The 22853-nt window shown below is 17.4% G+C and overlaps 1 protein-coding gene and 1 non-coding gene across 2 annotated transcripts; both read right to left on the bottom strand.

The window, feature by feature from the left end:
* Positions 1-8: 8 nt before the first annotated feature.
* Positions 9-167, bottom strand: LOC135146026 (U1 spliceosomal RNA). Its single transcript, XR_010283652.1, has one exon. It is a non-coding gene; the product is annotated as a U1 spliceosomal RNA (small nuclear RNA).
* A 3812-nt stretch (positions 168-3979) lies between these two features.
* LOC135145990 (poly(A) polymerase type 3-like) lies at positions 3980-21840 on the bottom strand. The gene is made up of 16 exons (XM_064078120.1): positions 21599-21840; positions 20720-20859; positions 18642-18701; positions 16842-16945; positions 15366-15477; positions 13154-13230; positions 11779-11868; positions 10682-10816; positions 8510-8628; positions 8339-8454; positions 8155-8195; positions 8017-8085; positions 7601-7679; positions 7365-7491; positions 6458-6588; positions 3980-4387 (listed from the first exon to the last, which is right to left on the bottom strand). The coding sequence occupies exons 1-16, from the start codon at positions 21757-21759 to the stop codon at positions 4080-4082; spliced, it is 1869 nt and encodes a 622-aa protein (XP_063934190.1). The 5' UTR covers positions 21760-21840; the 3' UTR covers positions 3980-4079.
* Between the last annotated feature and the right edge of the window lie 1013 nt (positions 21841-22853).

The raw sequence follows: 22853 nt of genomic DNA, 5'->3' as shown, positions 1-22853 counted from the left end.
GATATAAAACGGGAACCCGCGCGAACGCGAAGCTCCCAACTAACATAAATTATGTGCTCCAGTCCCCCTTTAGGGGATGATACACAGCGCACGCCCTAGTGCAATGGCACGCCACCGTATAGCCAGCTCGCCTCACTGATCACGAACTGACCGCACCAGGTAAGTGAAGGTCCCTTAAGAGAAAGTCGAGTATTTATACTTAAATTGTTTAAGTAGAAAGTGAGGGAAATATAAAATTACTCTTTCCATTGGTCAAGTGAAAATATACCGAGCAAAGTTAGTCAAAGAATTTTATTGTTTGAAGGGTGGGGTAATGTCGTGTGGTACATAACACCCACAGGACTTGTTTTGAACAAGAAATTTTAACCAAAGCTAAGAGCAATTATTTAAGTCAATATTCCATCCTGCTGTACTTGGTAAATTTTCCATACCTACCCTCGTATATTATCTTAATTAATGCTTCTAAGATATTTATGGTCAACCTTACCTTTAGCAGAGTAGTTAATGTTCTCTAGAAAACCCTATTTGAAAGTAATATTAGATGTCTAATTTTTAAACGGATTGGCAAACCCAGAGACTGACTAATGCAACGTTAAACTCAGAATGCGTTAAAAATATTGATTGTACTAAAAAAATATAACTTTCTCTTGGAAAAAAGGAAAGTATTGGCTAAGAAAATGCTTTAAAGTTGAATTCGTACTGTCAACATATCCATTCGCTTAAACTGTTCTTTATAACGGTCAGAAGAGAGGCGACAACTAAATAATTATTTGACTTTCTGCAAGAATCAGCCTTCCAGGTTACGGTGAGATTTAAATTTTATTTATCAATATAAAATAATTTTATAAATATGAAAAAATTAACAGGAATGCTAAAAATTTGTTAATACTTAACTTATATAAAAATTATAACTTGTAAATTTTTTTTAGCAGTTGCCTAAAATTTATTATAACTTCAATTAACTTTTTTAAAATTATTACTTTCTACTTTCCTATTTCTTTATAGTCTTCATTTTAATATATTTGAAATATATAAAATAAATTAATAATATAAATAAAGTTACCTATAATATATATAATTTAGTTTTGATAAAAATGGCAATGCTAAAAGATTTATAAAGTTTTTACTTTAGAAAAGTATTATTCGTGCTTTTATAATATCTCTTTATAATTTGTCTTTTTTTAATTTAATTTTTGAATTTATAAAAATTTTATAAATTTTTGAGAAAAATTCCGGACTAAGCGATTAATTTTTTTAAAATTAATTTAAAAAGGTTTTTAAAGTATTTTTTTCAATTTAATATCTTTCTTAATTATTTTTTAAAAAAGTCGTTTTAATTCTTTTTAAGGTTGGCCTTTATATATAATTTGACACAACTTGAGGATAATATAAAAACTTTATAATGATATTACTTATTTTTTTTTTAATTTTTTAATGCTTCATGATTTATCCATTATACTTTAATATTTGTTATTATTTTTTTTAAGACATTTATTTTTTATTGTTGGTCTTTATATCATTTAACACTACTTGAGAATAATATGAAGACAAAAAATATTACTTAATTTTTAAAAAAATTTTCTTAAAGGCTTTTAAATCTTTATACTTTAAGTTTTTATTATATTATATTTCTCTGAAGTCAGTCTTAAATCTTTTATTTTTGGCCTTTTTATAAATTTAACTCTCCGGAAAAATATTATATTTAATTAATTTTTTTTTTTCAGAGTTCTTTAGAATAGCCTTTTAATATTGTATGTATAATAATATTTTGTTTAATTAATTTTAAAAAAAAACATATTTTTACTTCTAATAATGTGGGTCTTTATAAATTTAACGTACTTGAGAAAAATATGAAAACATAAAAATATTGATTATTTTTTTATACTTTTTCTTAAAGGCTATTTAAATTTTGCCTTATACTTTAGTATTTTGTTTAAATAATTCAAAAAAGACGTTTTAATTCTTTTATTGTTGGCGTTAATATAGATCTAACGCCTTAAAAAAAATTTAAACTTTTTAGGAATAATTTTTTTTTTAATTTTTTATAAAAATGTTTAAAATAAATTTTCATTATTTGGTATTTTGATTAATTAAATTCTTCAAAAATGCCAATTCTATTTGTTTTCATTGTTGGCATCTATATAAATTAAATACTCCTTTAAAAGAAAATATAGTTTTTTTTTTTTTTTTTTACAATGCACATATTTATTTTTTATAGACTTTTTATATATATTAATTTAATTTTTATTTTCTTACAAGCATTAACACCTCTTTTTATAAATTAAAAAGATTTCACAATTTTTATAATAATTATTTTTTTTTATTTATTTTATAAAAGTTTTATGAAGTATTATTATTCTAAAAATTTTACGTTCTTTTTCTTTTTTTAAGATAGTTATTATATATATACTATAAAATAATTTTTCTAAATTAAACACACTTCTAATTCTTATATTACTGATAAACATAATTTACTTAAAAATGGTAAAAATTTTTGTAAATTTTAAAAATATCATTATTTTCTTTTAACTTAAAAATTTAATTTTTTTTATTAAAACCTTTTTAATATTTTTAGTTTTAGATTTATAAAATAATAAAAGGCTGCCTCAAACCAAATAAACATCTTTAATTTTTCTATTTTTAAATTATTATAATTTCTTTAATAAATTATTTTTTAACTTTTATTGTTAGCATGGAAAAAATAGTGAAGATTCCTTAAAAATTTTTTAAAATTTGTAAAAATAATTAAATGAAATTAATAACTTTTTTTAATTCATTATTTACTATTTAATAGCTTGTTAATAAAATTTCTATATTAAAACTTTTTTTCTTTGTTATTTTAGTTGTTTTAATAATAAAAGCCACCTCGAATAATATTTTAAATTTTAAATCTTGGTACTGTAATGTATTACATAATTTAGTTACTTATTTTTCATTCATTTTATTATACTCGTAAATTTAATTTTCTGTTATTAAATTTTACTATCTTTCAATGTTAGCAATGAGATATATTATACATATCCTAAATAATTTTTTAAAATTTCATAAACTTTTTTTATAACTTGTAAATTAAACTTCTAAGTGCTTTTCTTTATCTTTCACATAGTTTTTTAAATAATTGACTTTCGAAGGAAAAAAATAACTTATTTTTTAATCTCAGTTATAATTTTTAAATTTTTCATAACTTCCCATATAAATCTTTTGTTTTCCTAATGTAATTTAAAATCTATAACTTTTATTTTTTACTCTTATTGTTAGCAATTAAAAAATACTTGAAGACTATCTAGAACAAAAGTAAAATAATTGGTAAATTTTTTCATGACGAATATGTATTCTCCTTAGGAAACTTATTTTTATTTTATTGTTAGCAATTGAAAAAATAATTTTAAAAATTCAATTTCGTATTTATATATTTTAAATTTCTCAAAATTTTAAAAAACTTTTCGATTTTTTATAACGTAAATTTAAGTTCTTGAATAAAAATTTTTTGAAATTTTATTTTAGTTTTTCAAGATTAGTAAGGACGACCACGAATATTTTTAAATTTTAATAAATCCTATAAATATATTTGTTTCAAACTTTATAAATTCTTTTTTTTGTCTTTTCTAACTTGTTAATTTAATTTTTTCATAAATATTTTTTTGTCAATTTTACCATTAAGTTTCATAAGTAACTAAAAATATTCTCAAACTAAATTAAATATAATTTAATATATATTTACTCACGTAAACAATTTTTTTTTTAATTTTTACTTCTACAGTTTTATAAACTTTTAATTTTTGTTTTTTTAAAAATTTTATGAATCTTTCTTAAAAAGTTGAAAATAAATAGATAACAATAATATCAAAACAATTAAAGATTTCCCCCCTACTTTTTTAAGAAATTAAAAATTTTTATCAGAAAAAGAATGTACCTTTTTTTTAAAAACATATAAAAAAAGTAAAAATAATCTAAAATCTTTTATTAATTTTTATAAAATGTAATTCACTGAAATGAACTTTTACAAAATTCTGAAATCAAAATAATAATAATAACATCAAAACGAATAAACTAAAAAAACATAAAAAAGGTTTTTCTCTTCAGCCACTCTTCCCATTGGCCATCCTTAAGTTAATAAGCGGTCGCTTGTGGACAGAAGCCACGTGGTTAGAGGCATAAACAATCCCGGGCGTGTTTTCATAGGTAAGTTCCTCAACACAGTCCGGAGTAGCAGTAGCATCAAAGGAACTAGAAAACCCACTAATGTCCGACTGGCACGGGCTAGACGTTGGTACTGACTGGTCAAAAGAGGAACTCGGGGGTGGCAGGGGAGCCGCTTGCATGGGTTCCGCTAGTTCACTAGAAAAATTGTCCTCCAGTGGATCACTGGTAGCGACCGTGGCTGTTGCTATAATGATTATTAGCAATAACTATAGTGAATAAAAAACATAAATAAAAAAAGAACAACTATAAATAAAATAAAAATTTATATACATAAATAAAAATAATATAAAAAAATAATAGTTTAAATAATACTATAAAATATTATAAAAATGAAGTATAGTAAAAACGTATAGTAATTAGTAAATAAGTAAGTATATTATATACAAAAATATAAATGAAGTATAGATATTAATATATAATATATATATTATAAAGTATAAATGAATAATAATAAATATTGATTTTTAAAAATAATATGATAATAATTATGAATATAAAATAAATTTATAATGGTAACAAGTAAAAAGTTAATAAATATAAATATAAAATTACTAATATATAATTGGAAAAATTATAATAATTACGAATATGAATAAAAATAATAAATAATAAGTAACAATGGTATTAATAAAAATTAATAAAATATAAAAATAATGAAAAATTATAATTATTATTAAAAAGTGAATGAGTATGAATAAAAAATAACAATAATATATAAAAAGTAAGAGAATAATTATTGATTATATAAGTAATAATAATTTATATAATAAAAAAGAAAAATAAATATGAAATTAATAATTTATAAAAGTTTATCAAAATAAATAGATAATAAAATAAAAATTTAAAAATACATTGGTACTAACAAGAACAAAGAATTAATACATACAAATATAAATGAAAAAAGGAAAAATTAATATAATAATAATAATAATAAGTATTTAACAAGTTAATAAAAATAAATATAAATAAAAAAAAAAGGAAATATAAAGCGCTAATTAATTACTAAAAAGTCAATAATTATAAATAATTCTAAAATAAATAAAATAATAATAATATTAAAAAGGAAAAAATAATAAATCAATAAAATAAAAGTAATAAATTTCAAAGATAGTAAATACGAAGATAAATAAAACATAATATTAAAAAAACTATAAACAAGAAAACTAAATAAAAATAATAAAATGTAGAAATAAAAATGACCAAGAAATAATAATAACTATAAATATTAAAAAAGAATATGTATAATAAACATAAAATAATAGTAAATAATAAATGTATATATATTATTATTAATATAATAAAACTAAATAAAAATAGTAACATATGCAAAAAGAATAAATAAAGTAACAATAGTAATAAATAAAAATGTAAATATAAAAAAAAGTATTAAATGTATAAACAAGAAAAATAGTAATAAAAAATAATAAATATAATAAAATAATAAAAATAATACTAAATAATAATTATAAATATTAGTAAAAAAATTAAGTAATATAATCAAAAACAGTATGTCAAAAATATTTAAATATAATAATATCAAATATTAAAATGACAAATGAAAAAAAATAACAATAAAAAATGTATATAATAAAAGGATTGTAAAATAATGATAAATAGTACTAATAATAAATAAGTATTAAATATAACAATAAAATAAATAATAAATAAATTGATAACAAATAAAAAAAGGAAATTACAAAAATGTGACTAAATTATATTAAAAATAATAAAGAAATGTAAATCATAAAATATAACTAAATTAAATTAATAATAAATACGCACATATATATAATAAAGATAGTAATAATAATCAAATATATATAATATACGATAGTAAATAAATTAATGTTAAAAAATATATAAATAGTAAAAATATGAGTAAATAGAATAATAAATAAATAATTATAAATATGAATAAATAAAAATAATAATAAAGAATAGAAATAATAAAAACTATATAAAAAAAAATAAAAACAAATATATAAATATTAAATAAGAAATATTATTTATTAATATAACTAAATTAAAATAATAATATATAGATATTGATTAAATGGAAATAATAATAATTCTAATATGCCTAAAAAATTTAATAACAATAAATAAATATAGATAGCAAACATACGACCAAGTAAATATAGTTACAGTAATAAAAGCTAAACAAAATGGTGAGAAAATATAAAATTACAAAAAATCTACATAAAAAAATAATAATTGAAACCGGATTACATAAATATAATAATAAAAAAATCACATAAAAATTCATGAGTTCGTCGACGTTTATCATTATTTTCCAAAATAATTGGCTGCTGCTCAACTTTGGCGGACCTTTTTTTTCGCGCGGGTTTCTCGCCGTCCTCGTAAATAAAGTCCGGAAGTTCAGATCTGACCAATAAAATAACGGATAAAACGGTAAGTAAAAATTAATATTATAATCAACCGCTTGAAATTTGTAAAAAAAAGTATTAGCTAATCAAAAACCTTAAAAAAAATCAATTTAGCTCAATAAGTGAAGAAATAAATAATAAAATATTCATAAAGTTTTAAACCTATTTTTACGCACAAGTAAAAGTAGATAATATTTATGTAAATTATAAATAATAATATAAATACAATAATGCATAAAAATAACTTTTTAAGGAAAAAGTTTTTAATAATGAACTACAAAAGTAAGTTTTTTTAATAAGGAAAATAATAAAAATACAGTTTAGAAAAAAAAGGCTATAAATAGATAAATAATAAATATAAAAGTTGTTTATTATATAAAAGATTAGATATTTTAGTAAAAAATAAAATTAGTTATTACCTACTCTAAATATTAATATTTAAATATAACAAAGAAAAAAAAAAGCAAAGAAATTAAGATATAACGTAAATAAAAGTTTTACAAAAGTTTTAATAAATATTATAGATAATATATAAAGAAATAAATATATAAAATAATGAACTTTATTTGTAATGCAAAAACAAAAAACAATAATAGAGACTTTAAGGCAAAACCCGACAGCCCAATAAAGTAGAAAATAAAATACAAAATAAAAGAGTATTAATAAACAAAATGAAAAAAATAGACCAATAGAAAACCAAATAAATAACAAATTAGATTAAAAAATTACATATATTTTTTAATGACTACATATATATTTAACAAAAAAAAATACCTTTTCACGTGGTGAACTTTTAGCTGCATTGACTCTTTATGAGCTTGCCAAGTTTGAACTTTACGCATAAATTCCCGAACGGCGGGAGTTAGCTCAACACGCCTTTTCCCACCAGTAGAAACAGCGTCTAAAAAAATTCATTATATTATGGTATAGAAAAACAAAAAATAGTGATTATAATAATAAGGAAATAATGAAAATGATAGTAATAATTATAATAATTATAATAATATAACCGGGTGACTTGGGAGGAAAAGTTAAGCCAATAAAAAAGGTTGTTTGAAAAAGATTCTCCTCAGGCCGGATGTGATACGCCTATAGAAAATAAAAATAGCAATAGTGATAATAATAATATTTATAATAAAACTTTAAAAATTATTCATTACAAAATCAATATTATATGCATTTTCTATATTGTACAGTATTATTTATTTTCTTAGTTTTCGTACATTTTATAATATTTTTTCTACTGTCCATGTAAAATTTTAATATATTTTATATTTATTGCTTACTAAAAAAAAGTTCTGTAAGTTTTCTGTAAATTCTGTTTATATAAATTTTTAATATTTACTTTTATTATTATAAATATTATCCTGATCTATTAGTAATACTATTATTAATATTTATTAATATCATAAGTACATAATAACACCTTCGGGAAAGGACAAGGCCGAACGTTTTGAGTCCTCTCAAACTGCAATACTAAAAAACGAATTCGAGCCTTTTATAGATAAATAGTTTTAAAATTATATATATTACAATAAGGAATAATAAAAATATTAAGAATTACTTCGACTAGAGCGTACCATGCTCGATGATCCTCTTCATTTTCTATATAAATAGGAAAAAAAATAATTATTTGCTCTAACAATAAGGATGATAGTAACAGAAATAATGATAATGAAAATATTAGTAATGTAAAATAAATATAATAAGAATAATAATAATAAAATTAGTAACAGTAGTAATAATACCAGAAAAGGCATCCACTTGAATAAAATTTTTATGTACATAAAAAAAATCGCTTTTTTCAAACAATTCCTTCCACGTGCTTTGATTATTCTCAATTTTTAGTGTAATACCAAGAGCCCTTTATTATCATTCGTGCGTTTTAAAAAGCAACCAATCAAAAACAAATATATAACCTGTTAAACTCTTCTTTGATCACGCTGAGAGTAGACTCCATCACGTTATGCGTAGAGTTAATAGAAGGGTAGGCAGGTGTTATTATAGGCATGATATGGCGGCTGTCCATCGGGTTGAGCTTCAGAAATAATAATGAATATAAATAAAATGAGTAGAAAAAGGAAATTGATAAAAGTAATATTATTAATAATAACTCTAATAAATATATTAATAGTGAGTAATCATTGAACATATAAGTAATATATATATACAAATACAATAAAGATATTTATACTAAATAATAATTATAAAAATAATAAACGTAACAACAACAATAACAACAAGAAATATAGTAATATAAAGTAATTATTAAAGTTAGAATATAGTTGAATATAAGAATAAAAAGAGTAATAAAAACATTTATAGTATCATAATAATCAAAAATATAATAATCGTAATGTAAAATTAATAATAAATATTATTAAAAATTACTAATATACATTTTTAAAGGAAAATCGTTATAACGATATTCATAATATAGATAATTATAATAAGAATAATATCATAATAGTCGAAAGAATAACTATAATAAATATATTAATATATAGTTATTGAAAATGCCAACTAATATATTAAATATATACAAAGAATTATAAAAAATATTCATATTAAATATAAGAAATAATAATAGCTGTAATAAATATATTAATAACAAAAAATTAAGGAAGATATAAATAATATAATAAATATAACAAATAAATAATATTTTTAATATAATATTAGTAAAAAATTTATTCATAGTAAATAATAAATAACAATAAAAATTTCTTCATCATAAATATAATAATAAAAAAAATAATAATAGTGATAATAATAACAAAATATTATAAATTAATATAAAAATATATAAATAAAAACAAAAATATATATGCCATGATAATAATAATAACAGAAACAATAATAAATATAATAATGAATACCAAATAATATTATTATATCATGTTAATACTTCAATATAATAGTAAAAATTATTAAAAAATAAAATATTTATATATAAAAGAACAAAGTATAAAAATACTTATTAATAATAATTTATATCAATAACAAATAATTATTCCAAAATAAATAATATTTAATAATTATGATAATAATAATATTTACTATAATAATAATTAGAGATATTATTTAATAATTATAAGAAAATGATAATAATGGTATATCAAAATTACTAATATTATAGTCATAAAAAATATTATTATTATTATTAAAGTACTCGTAAATAATAATAGTCCATAAACAAAAGCAATTTCTAAAGTATAAAGTATAATTTTTTTAAGGGAATAAATAAAACTGAAGATTATTATAATAATAACATAAATAATAATTATAATAAATTTTTAAAATTTATAATAAGAATTATTTCAAAATTTTTTCGTTTAAAAAAAAAATAAAATTAGTAATTACTAGTAAAAATACTTCAACTTCCTCATGAAATCAAACAAAAAAAAAAGTTTCACAACTAAAATAATTTTGAAAAAATAAAACTGGTAGTAACAATATTTAAAAATAATAATATAAAACAATATTATATACTTTTATATTATATTATAAAATATAAAATTTGTTAAATAATTTTTTTAATTATTAAAAACACATAAATAATAAAAATCAAAGAACAAAAAATAAATAAAATTAAAGATAACTATTTATTATATATAATAATAATAAAAACTGAACAATTATAACGAAATTCAAAAAAAAATATTCATTGTTAATGAAAATATAGTAAATAAAATTAAAAATGTTACAAATTCACAATCATGTTAAAAACAAAATGCATATTTAAATTAAAACTGAAGATAATATTATTAATATTTGTAATAGTAATAATATAAATAACTAATAATAAAAAAGCAATAATAATAATTATAATAATAAGAGTAAAGAAAATAATAATAAAAACAATAGTAGTAATAATAATAATATTGACAATAGTAGTAACGATCATAACAATTGTAATATTTATAATAATAATTTTTATATAGTAATACTTAAAATTATTAAATTAAAAATAATATTTATAATAATACTTACCTTAGTAGTAATATTATTATTTATAATCTTAGCATTCATAATAATAAAACCAAAATAACAATAACATCTTTATATTATAATATTTATTAAATAATAACTTGAGAGTTCCACACGGGAAAACCCAAATTCGCTTCTTCTATTTGCTTAAGTAAGACGGGAGTGGGCCAAGGCCACTGGCTCATCACACGAAAAAATCGACAAACAAGAGTGGATGGGGCGCCGTTGGGGTAAAGCTTTTATAAAAAATAATGAATAGATTATTCATAATAAATATAATATAATTTTCCTGTAAAAATATGTCTCCGTTATATATTATAATATTAAACAAATAACCAATTAAAAGCGTAATGTAATAAATAAAAAGTACTATAATCATCAACAAATCTATGGTGCAAAAAAATTATGATATAAAATTTCTAAAAAACCAACAATAAAAAGTTAATTAGAAAATTCGTCAAAAGTAACCAATAAAATGGCTACTTAAAAATTTTTTCCAAAAAAAGTACAATATTCAAGAAAAATAATGAAATGTACAAATAAAAAACTAATCATATAGCAAAAGAATAAATCTCCACCAATCATATTATCGAGAAAAAAGGGGAAAAGTTTCATAATATCCCATAATATAGGTAATAAAATACCACCGAGAAGCGAGAGAAATTCAACGAAAATAATGAAAACGCATAAATCTATGAACTCCCAATTATAGAAGTTGAACCCTATACTTTCACCAATTATCCATTACAGAATTAAGTAAAAACCCATTAAAAATATCCAATAGAAAACTTAATTTTAAAGCAGTCCACTTCACAAGTCGTACTTATACAACCATAATAATGATATACAATAAATTAGAGACAGGAGAATGCTAAACCTCCTCAACAGACCAACCATGGAGTTGGATTTAAAGCTTCACCAACCAATATTGAGGAAAAAATAAAATTACAAGGAAACAAGAGATAAAGTTGCGTATCTTTAGCTAATTTGAACAAAAAATAATGAAAAAAATTAGATATTTATAAAAAACCGCCAATGGAATCGATAAATCTCCTTAAATATTAGTAAAATACAAATAAACAACCGATAAAAATCATAATATATGCACGAATCAGTGAATCAAAACTAAAATAACCAGTGGTATCGCTAAAAAAAGTTCGCTCACTTCACTTAAAAATGATAAAATAAAAGCATCCACCTGAGAAACACGTGCTAAAAGCATGGCCCACGCGACGCCCCCGAGGAAGCCCATCGTGTTCGAGTAAATCCCTCTTCGCTGAGCCCACAACTATTATTATTATTTACTTTTAAACTATTTTCATTGATAATAAATATTTAATTCTAAATTTTATATATATTTATATTTACAATTTTTTTATTCATTTTTTTTCTAACAATATTTCATTATAATGTATGTTTAGTATTTTTCGATTTATAATTTTTCCTGTTTTTTTATTTATATTTTAAAAACAGTAATAATGAAAAATCTTTTTCATTTTTATTTTTATATATTTATTATTATAAAAATAATTATAAAATTTACAGTTTATATTTATTTTTTCTTATATTATTTATTATTTATGATTATTTCCAATCAAAGTTATAAGTTTTTTATATTATATATATATTAAATTTATTATTATTATTAATTATTTATAATTTATTATAAATAAAATTTACTAGTTTTCTATATTTTATATATTTTTATGCCTTTCTTTATTATTAGTTAATATTTATTTTTTATTTAAGGTATTTTAATTATTGTATAGTACTTATTTCTTATATTGATGTACTACTAATATATTTACAATCCCATATATTATTTTTTCTTTTTTGTTTATATTGATTTCAAAATTTATGTATTTAGTCTCATATTATTTATATTTTTTGTATTATTTATTCTTGTATCTATGAAATTTCGATAACATGTTTTTTTAATATTCAGTATAAATATTATTTGTATTACTTACTATTATATATTTATTATTTACTTATCATTATCAATATATTAAACTTCATAAAATATTATACATATATTAATATATATTTTATAGCATTTTTATTTACATATTGATTGTTATTAACAATTTACATAATACAAAACTTTTTAGTTTAATATTTAATAGTTTAATACACTTTATACAGGATCAAACATTATATAAAATAATTATTATATTGCTACTTATAATTTATTATTTTCATATATATTTATTTACTTTTATTAGTGTTAATATATAAACTTAAAAATGTTATAATATTTTTTAGAGTATTTTTAATGATATATTTATTAATATAGAATATTTTTTTCATAATTCATTATATATATATAAACATACCTTCAATTTATCATCTTACAGTTAAATATATTATTTATTGTGTTTATATAATATATATTAATTATTATTATATGTTTACTTAAAATAATTAATAAGTTATTAAAAATTTACTAAGAATTTAAAATTTTTGTATTATTAGTATATATATTTCCTTATAGTTCATTATCTATATATATTTATTATTCATATAAATTTACTTATTATTGCTTTTTATAATAATAATAATAAATAACAAACCTTTATACACCGCAAAGAAATTCGAAAACTGTAAATATTCGGGACTAAACGTAATATTTGATCAGTTGTTCGGCATCCTTTTATTAGTGTTATTAATATAAACAGTATTATATATATATTAACATAATTATTATTTGATATTACTACTATCATCGGACTTTTGAAAAAAATGATAAAAAAAACTTTTATTTAACGTATTATTATCTCTATTAAAAAAATATTTTTTATTATTAAAAAAAAAGTTTAAAGCTTTTATACTTGTACCTTTTATAATACTACTTACATTACCACTACTATTATTATATTAAAACAATAAAGTTTATAATATTAAACATTATTATTAAAAAATATAGTTTTATAAAATATAAAAAGTTTATATCATAAGAAAAGATAATATTATTAGTAAACTAAGGTTTCTTTATATAAATGTACATAAAATATTAATATAGTGACAGTTGTATTTACATATATTTAAAATAATAAAATAATATTATTAATAATGCATTATAGTTACTTTTTTTATAAAAATAACACGTTTAAAAAATAGATTATATAATTATTATTACGAATATTTATATGCACCATTGCAAGTTTACATAATAAATAACCAAGATAATTATTATTAATAGTAAATATTTAAAATAATTAATATAAAAGTATTATTATTTCTATATATAATAAATTATATTTTATATTAAATTGTTTATTGTTAAAATATAAACTTTACAATCATAATAATTTAAGACTTTACTATTTATATAGAACAGTGATTATTATTATAAATTGATAACCAATATTATTATTTCTATGCTTAACAAGTAAATATATTTTTTTTAAATTATAATTATAATAGATATAAACTTTACTATCAAATAATAAGTTATTATTTTTAATATAATATTGAATTAATAAAATTAGTTAAAGGACTTTTATATATATATATATTATAATAATAATTAGTATAATCATCATTTTTTAAACTTTTCCTGTGTCTTCATTACATTATTATAAATGACATTATTTATTCCTTATTACTTTTTATGATTTATATTAGTATAAATATCATTATTTTTTAAAATTTTTATTATGAGTATGTGATATATATTAACAATAATACTTTTTATTATTTATAGTTTATCTTATCCTAAATATATTATTATTAAATTTTATTTTCATTTTATTTAAACTTTTTATTATTTAAAGTTTTTCTTTTTATAAATATGTTTATTTATACTTTATATTTTATATATTATATATTACATTATGGTTTTAAAAAATTTATATATATTATATATTATATTAATTTTTATAATTAAAAAACTATCCATTATATATATTTTAATTATTAAATTAATATTTTACATTATTATAATTATCTTTACTTTAATATTCATAGATTTTATATTAATATATATATCATTATTTAGAAAATTTTAATTATCAATAGTTTATATTATTATAATTATTATTATATTTTATAACAAAATAATAATTTTTAAGACTTTTTAATATTTTTCATTAATATAATCATCAATATTTTTACTTTTTATTATATTTTTTATTAATATTATTATCATTAAGAATAAAACTATTATACTTAATTATTATAATATTTAAAAACTTTTTATTATATTAATAATTTGTATTATTATATTTATTATTGTTATTATTGATTTTAATAATAGATTTTTATATTAATTTATTACTTTTAAAAGACTATTTATTACCAATATATTATTATCATTACTTTTTATTATTTACACTAAATATGATTATTAGAAAAAAAACACTATTGATAACATTATTTATATTATTATTATTATCAACAAAACTTTTAATAATTTACATTTATATTAATATAACTAATATTGCTTAAACCTTTTGATATTTATATTATAAATTTATTATAAAAATTTTCTATTTATATTTTATATTATTAGAAGTATAGAAAATACTAATGATTAGTAATATTATATATATTATAATTTATATTTATGATAATATATGTCTTATTATTTAATACTTTATATGATTTATATTATACACTTCTAAATATAAAAACTTATTAAAGTTTATATTACATAGAATTAAAAGTATTGCATATTATAATAATTATTACGATACTTATTACTAAATTATTATATTATTATATTTATTATTTTCACAACTCCATTATTTACATTATATTTTACTTATTATTATTTAATTTTACCATTTAAACTTAGAACACTCTTTTCATCTGTATTTCTCAAAATATTCACATTCAACAGATCCAAATCATCAGGAATTCCTTGAAGAGCCACACGTGCCATCAACAGGTCGATCTTAATAATAAGGAAAGCATTAAAAATTTATACAGAAAGTTAAACGCTAAAAGTTTGTATATAATAATCATAAGTGAAATACTAAAAATTTAAATACATGGCGTAAGTAAAACAATAAAAGTTCATATATAAAATAACAATATCATTAAGTAAAACGCTTAAAGTTTATTTATGATAATAACAATATAAAATAAAACACTAGAAGTTCATATACCTAAATAATAATAAATACTAAATGTTTTCATATATAATAAAAATAATAAATAAACACGAAAAGTCTATAAATATATACATAATAATAATACTTGTAATTATAAGTAAAACACAAAGTTTTTTAAATATAAATAATAATAATTAATACTAAAAGCATATACGTGCATAATATAATTAATATTAATATATTAACTATGAGTAAAACAATAAAAAATTACATAGAAATAGTAACAAGTAAAAGTAAAAAAGTTTTTTTATATAAAAAATAATGATAATAATAATGACATTAACCATAAATATAAATAAAAAATAAAAGTATATATATATAAAAGTAAAAAAATTATAATAATAATAATAATAATATATAAACTACTAAAAGTATAATATAAAAATGTTTTTAAGTAATATTTACAATAAAAATAAATAAAACAAAAACACTAAAAGTATTCATAAATGTATAAAAATACTTTAATTTTACGAAAAACGATCAATATACAGATATAATTATAATAATAAAAGTAAAAAAATTAAAAGAATATAAAAGTATATTATTAGTAATATTGATACCAATAATAAAAATAATAAAACTTTAAATATAAGTAAAAAACTAAAAATATATATAGTAAAAATATATGAAGAAATAAAAGTAAAAGTATATATGAATAATAGTATTAACTTTATAACTATATTGTAAAAGTTTATTATAATTATATTAAGCACTACTCTTATCCACAAAAAAAATATGCTTTTCCTAAACAACTAATCATGTGCTAGACTCTCTTCATAAAAAGTATTCATTATTGTATTCTTATAAGTAATAATAAAATAAATTTATTATAACTTTCTTATTATAAGCAATTTAACTTTTCATAATTATTAATAATAAACTTTTATAAATAATATTTTTTAATTAATTATTCAGATTTTAGTAGTAAATAATAATAAACTGGTTTTTATTTTTATAAATACTAATATGCTTTTATAAATAAATTTTTTATTATAAAATATTCAACTTATATGAAATAACATGAGAAAAACTTTTTTATTCTAAACTATTCAATTTTTAAAATAAATAATAATAAAAAACTTTTAATATAACTTTTTTATTATAAATACTAAATTAAAATAAATATCATCTCTAATAGACGCACAGGAATTCCGGAAAACTCCAATTTAATAACCGGAACAAATGCGTCCGCAACGGCGGTGAGTTCAGTAACTTCTTCTCGATTGGAAAGCTCTTCATAGAGTGATCCTATTGGTTATAAACAAGTCAATCAAAATATTAACATATATTTCAATACTGTAAATTTAATTATTACTACTATTATAATTATTATTATCGCTATATATAAATAAAAAGAAATTCTAATAAAATCATATTCATTACTCTTAAAAGTTTATCGTTGATAATATTTTATAATAACTACTTATATATAAATATATAAAATAAATAAAAAAACTGAAATTCAATCCTTCACCCCTTTTGCTTGGATAAATTAGATTTGTAGTAGTTTATAATTATAACGCTAACGATTGGCTAAAAATAACATTCAATTCATTACGAGTTATTATTATAATAAGTAAAGTTTTATAGGTACGAAAAATATTTTTTAAAAAAGTTTGAGTGGAGTTTTACTACTTACTATTACAAAAAAATAAATTATTATTAAAAATTTTTTTTATTAATATTAATAAAAAAAAACTTTTTTTATATAAATAACCCTTAAATGAAAAATTTTGATAAACTTTAATTATTTAAAAAAAATAGTAAATAAAGCTTTTTAACAATTATAAACCTTTTTCATTTGAATATTAAAAAAAAGTTCTATAAAATAAAAAATTAAGAAAAATATTTAAATTAATAATTGTCATTATATAAAAAAAATTTAGTAACTATTATTATTTGTAATCATAAAACAATATATTATAAAATAAAGTTTATGTATAAGAGTAATTACCTTTTTTATATATATTATATAATAGGAAGTTTTGGTAGACCATTATTATTTATAATTATAAAAAATATATATAAAAATGAAGTTTGGTATATAATGATAAAAAAAAATTCATATAAAAAACAATTATTAAGTAAACAAAGTTTATAAAAACTATTATTATTTATAATTATTAAAAAATAAATTAAAAAATGTTTATCTATAACAATAAAAAAATTCATATAAAATAAAAAATATATAGAAAAAGTATTAATAAACTATATTATTTATAATTTTAAAGAAAATTATTAAAAAATAATGTTTCATGTATAAAAATGGAAAATTTTTACATATAAATAATAAATAAATAAACTATTATTTATTATTATAAAAAATCTATTAAAAAATAGTTTTGAATATAACAATAACACTCTTCTGTAAAAATATTATTAAATTATAAAAAGTTTATACAAACTATTATTATTTATAGTTGAGATGTTACTATTAAGTAAAGTCTTATATCAAACAAAAAACACTTTATATTATAACTAAAAATTAATATAAAATAAAAAAAATTAAAAAAATATTTTATATATAAGTAATGTTATATTAATAAAAAATTATTCTATAATAAAAAAGTTTTCAATAAAATTTTATTATTTAGTATTACAAATATAAATGTCATTACAATAATAGTAAAAAAGTTTAAGTAAATGTTATTTATATATATAAGTTTATCTTAAAAATTTTCTATATAAATTATACAAGTACTAATAAAAATAATAAACTTTTAGTAAACTTTCACTATTTATATATAAAAATTTATTGTTAATGAACAAAAAATAATAAAAGTTTTTCAAATACAAAATTAATAAAAAAATTTAGTAAACTTTCACTACTAATTATTATTATAAAATATTAATGAAAAAGTTTTTATGAAATTAAATTGTAAAAAGAACTTTAAGCAAACTTTAATTGTTATTATAAATAAAGATAGAAGTATTTAATAATAACCAAAAAAATCCTCACGATCCACATGTTCAGGAACGACGCATAACGTGTCAATATCCGCTCCTAAAAAATTAAACATATCAATAATAATAATATATAATATAAATAATAATAAAAATGAAATATATATTAATAAAAATAATTATGTCAAAGAATATAGATATATAAAAAGGTATTCAAAAAGATATTAAATAATAACAATTAAAAAAGAAATAGTAATACATTTTTAAAATAATAACAATAAAAATATAGAAATAATAAGAAAAAAATAGACATATAATAAGGTTTACAAAAATATATTATATAAATATTAAATAAAAAGAAGTAATATATATAATAATAATAATAAATATTTGGAAAGTAATAATAAACAAAAAAGGGTAAATTTATATATATCTAAATAGTTATACAAAAAGATATTGAATAATAATAAGTAAAAAGAAATAAAAAAAAATAAATACTTATAATTATAATAATAAAAATTTTAATAACAATAATAACAAAAAGAAATAAATTTAAATAAATTTAAAAGTTATTAATTAATAATAAATAATATAAATATATAAGAAAACATAAATTATAATGAAAAGTAAAGGTTAAGAATCCTGATAACAAAGAAAAAGTAGTAAATATATATATATACATAATAAAAATTTTACGTATTCTTTATAAAAAATAATAATAATGAATAGATCAAAAAAATATACTACAATATATATAATAATAATAAATATAAATATAAAATATATTTTTTTAAATATTTAAAAAAATTTAAAAAAAATAATAATAAAAAGTAAAAGTATATAAATTAATAAATTACATAATAAATACATTAATATTATAGATAAAAATATAATTATTAGTAAAATATTTATAATTAAAAATAATAAATTAAAGTATAATAATTTATAAATTTAATTGTAATTTTAAATTAATAAAAAATTAAATTTAGTTTCATTATAATTAAAGTATTAATATAATTTTTATATTAATAAAAGTAAATTTTTTTTATAAGTTTCTTAATATAAAATATTATAATAAAGAAATATTTAACATTAGTAATAAAAAGAAATATATATTTCCTGAATATATAATTTTTTAATATAATAGTATTATAATAGTAGAAAATTTTATATAATAATAAATAAATATGCTTTATAAAATCTCAAAAATAATAATAAAGATAACATAGAGTAACATATAAATAATAAATGTAATAACAATAACTAAACAGAATATAACTACTATAATAAAAACTATATAATAAAATAAATAAATAAACGTTAAACCTAAATAAAATCAAAGATGTAAAATCTTTAGTAATAATTGAGATACATTAAGAAATATAAATAACTATAATACTAAGTGAATATAATGATATTACGTAATAATGAAAATATATAATATAAAAATAAATATTACAATAAAACTGATAAAAAATCAGTATACAAATAATAATAAATAAAAATAAAAACTTATATTTAAATATTATAATAATTATAATAAATAATAATGAATAAATAAATATAATGAAACTTAATAATTATAATATATATTAAAAAATAATAAGTAAAGAAGCATAATATAATTAAATAATAATAATAAAATAAAACTAAATAATATAGAAACATAAAAAGAAATGTATGACAACAAAAATAAATATAACAATATCAAACATAATAATTAAACTAAATAACAATAAATATATATTTTAACAAAAATAATAACGATAATAAGTGTACAAATATAATGTAAGTAAATAAACTAGATATAATAAATATTATAATAACAGAACTAATAATAATAATAAAAGATAATTATAACAGTACTATATAGTAATTAATATATATAACAAAAGTAAATATGTAAATATACAAATAATAAAAATATATAAACATAATTAAATGAAATAATAATATATATTTAATAAAAATACATAGGTAATTATAATAATCACCAATATACGTCTATTCAAAAGTAACCAAAATATTACACGTATAAATATAATAAAAAATTATATAATAAATAAATAAAGATTAATAATCTGATAAAATAATAATAATAATAATAATAAGGATCACCTTTACTATGAACGCCAAGTCGGTAAGAGCCAAACGTGTAGATTTTCCCGCCAACGTTGACATCACTAATCCCTTTGCGCTTACTGACTTGAAAAACCCAACACTTGACCAATTCGTTGAGCTTGCCAAGCACAATTTGTCTAATAATTATGAAACGTAAAAAAAAATCAAAAAAATTTCTTATTCGTAATTATGCTTTCTTAAGAAGTTATTATAAATTCAAAAAGTTTGGTAATTACAAAAATTTTATAAATTATTAAGAACTTTGAGAAAATATAATTATTAATAATTAAAAACTGAATTTTAAAGTTTGGTAAAAAAAAGTTAAAGGTCACATTAGGAATTAATATTATATTATTTCCTGAAATAAAATTTACTAACAGATTTCTTGAAATTTTTTATGTTAATTATTAAAAAAAATTATATAGAAATATATTAAATTATTTTTCGTAATTTCTTAAAAAATTGAAATAATAATACTTAGAATTAGAATTATAAAAAAGTCGTTAGAAATTAAGTATATTAAACATAATTAATAATATTTATACTAAATAAAATATGTAAAGAACGAAACATAAAATAATATTTATTTACTTTATAAAATATAAATATTAAATTTAAAAATAATTATGATAACTAAATTAAATAAATAAAGAATAAAAAGTTCTACAAAAAAGCGTGTACATAAAGAACCTTTTATAATAAAGTTTATATAAAACTATAAAGCAGATTAAAAACTATAATGGAATTAATTCGAAGTTTATTTTGTTATAAAAATTAATAAAAAACAATAAATTTCTTGTCTAACAAACCTAATAATATACAATCCCAACTGTCCTTATTTTAATTTATATATAATAATTAAATTTAAAAAAAAACCGAAGTTCTGCTTCTTCTTTACTTTCAAAAAGGCCAAAATCTTTTAAAGCTTCTTCTAATTCAGATGAGAGGCGCAAATCATAATCGTTCGGTTTTAGGAGGGATATCGGCCCCGTAATGCCGTGCGTTGCTGGATGCTCAGACATTTTAAAATGACTCATTTGTGCGAATCATGAAGGTAAGAAAGAATAAATAGAAGAAAAAAATATAAAAATAAGTAAAAAATAAAAATTAATCTCAAATCAAAGGCTAGCCATTCACATAAATTTATATTTTGGTTCTAAAATTATAGTGCAAGGCCCTATAAATATATGTATATATATTTTATATTGTCAGTTGTACTTTATATCTATTCTTACATATCATAACAAATATATATATTTAAAAGTATAAACTAAAAAACTATATAAATTAAAAAAAAAAATAGTACAATGTGAAGCATAAAAAAAAAATTAAAAGCAGAAAACCTCTTCGAAGTTATCAAGCCTCTACTGTGATTTTTCAGTACCTTGAACTTAATACTGCGCCCGATAAATATAAATTTGACCAAATTAAGGCTTGTTGCATAGACATTATTCACGTGGGTTTTTTATAAATAAAGTCTTTACCGCCACTTCCCCACGCTTTTGGTTAAACTTTTTTAACGAGCGTCTCTGGTTGGGGTTAAAATGTTTACAATTCATTGTATTGTATTTAGAATGATTTAAAGGGATATTATTTTTTAATAAAAATTATTATACTAAAAAAAGGCTTTTTAGTTAAAATATTAGTTAAAGAAAATTTCCCTTTCCTTTTTGGGTTTAAAAAAAATTTACAAATGTGTATACTTTAAACTACTGTTTTTGCATATAAAAAATATTATGCTGGAAGCACACAACACTTTAATAATCCTTTAAAAGGAATCCCGATTCGAACCTCCATGTATTATTGCTTACCTTTAAGTATGAATGGGGTTTTTGAAATAGAAAAGGACCTATATGGTTTTTTAATTTTGACTTTCACAAGCTTTCCACAAACATAATAAAACCAGTAAGTGGAGAAGCAGTTCGAAATTCGAAATTTATATAGTTTTAAAGCTCTTTTTTATTATTCTGAACATAGCCGTAATCTACATGAATACTCAATATACATTACATTTATGTAGTTTTTTTTATAAAGGAGCGAGTTATAAAGTTTTTAGTGCAATATTTACAAAAAAAATAAGTTAAAAAAAGTGTTGTATGGCTTAGCTAAGGTAACTCGCAGCTAATGTTAA

The sequence above is a fragment of the Zophobas morio genome, unplaced genomic scaffold (genome assembly GCF_036711695.1).
Source record: "Zophobas morio isolate AGI-343-1 ecotype UQ-CSIRO unplaced genomic scaffold, CSIRO_AGI_Zmor_V1 ptg000205l, whole genome shotgun sequence".
NCBI lineage: Eukaryota > Metazoa > Arthropoda > Insecta > Coleoptera > Tenebrionidae > Zophobas > Zophobas morio.
Note: the sequence above shows the minus strand (reverse complement) of the source record. Positions and strands in the feature narration are given on the sequence as shown.

What these genes read in the sequence shown, in the direction of transcription:
- LOC135145990 (XM_064078120.1), bottom strand. Translation starts at nt 21,759, where the DNA reads ATGAGTCATTTTAAAATGTCTGAGCATCCAGCAACGCACGGCATTACG. An exon ending in AAAGAAGAAGCAGAACTTCG is followed by an intron (nt 20,860 to 21,598) that starts GTTTTTTTTTAA and finishes CATAATTATTAG; the next exon opens with ACAAATTGTGCTTGGCAAGC. An exon ending in TTTTAGCACGTGTTTCTCAG is followed by an intron (nt 10,817 to 11,778) that starts GTGGATGCTTTT and finishes TTTTTATAAAAG; the next exon opens with CTTTACCCCAACGGCGCCCC.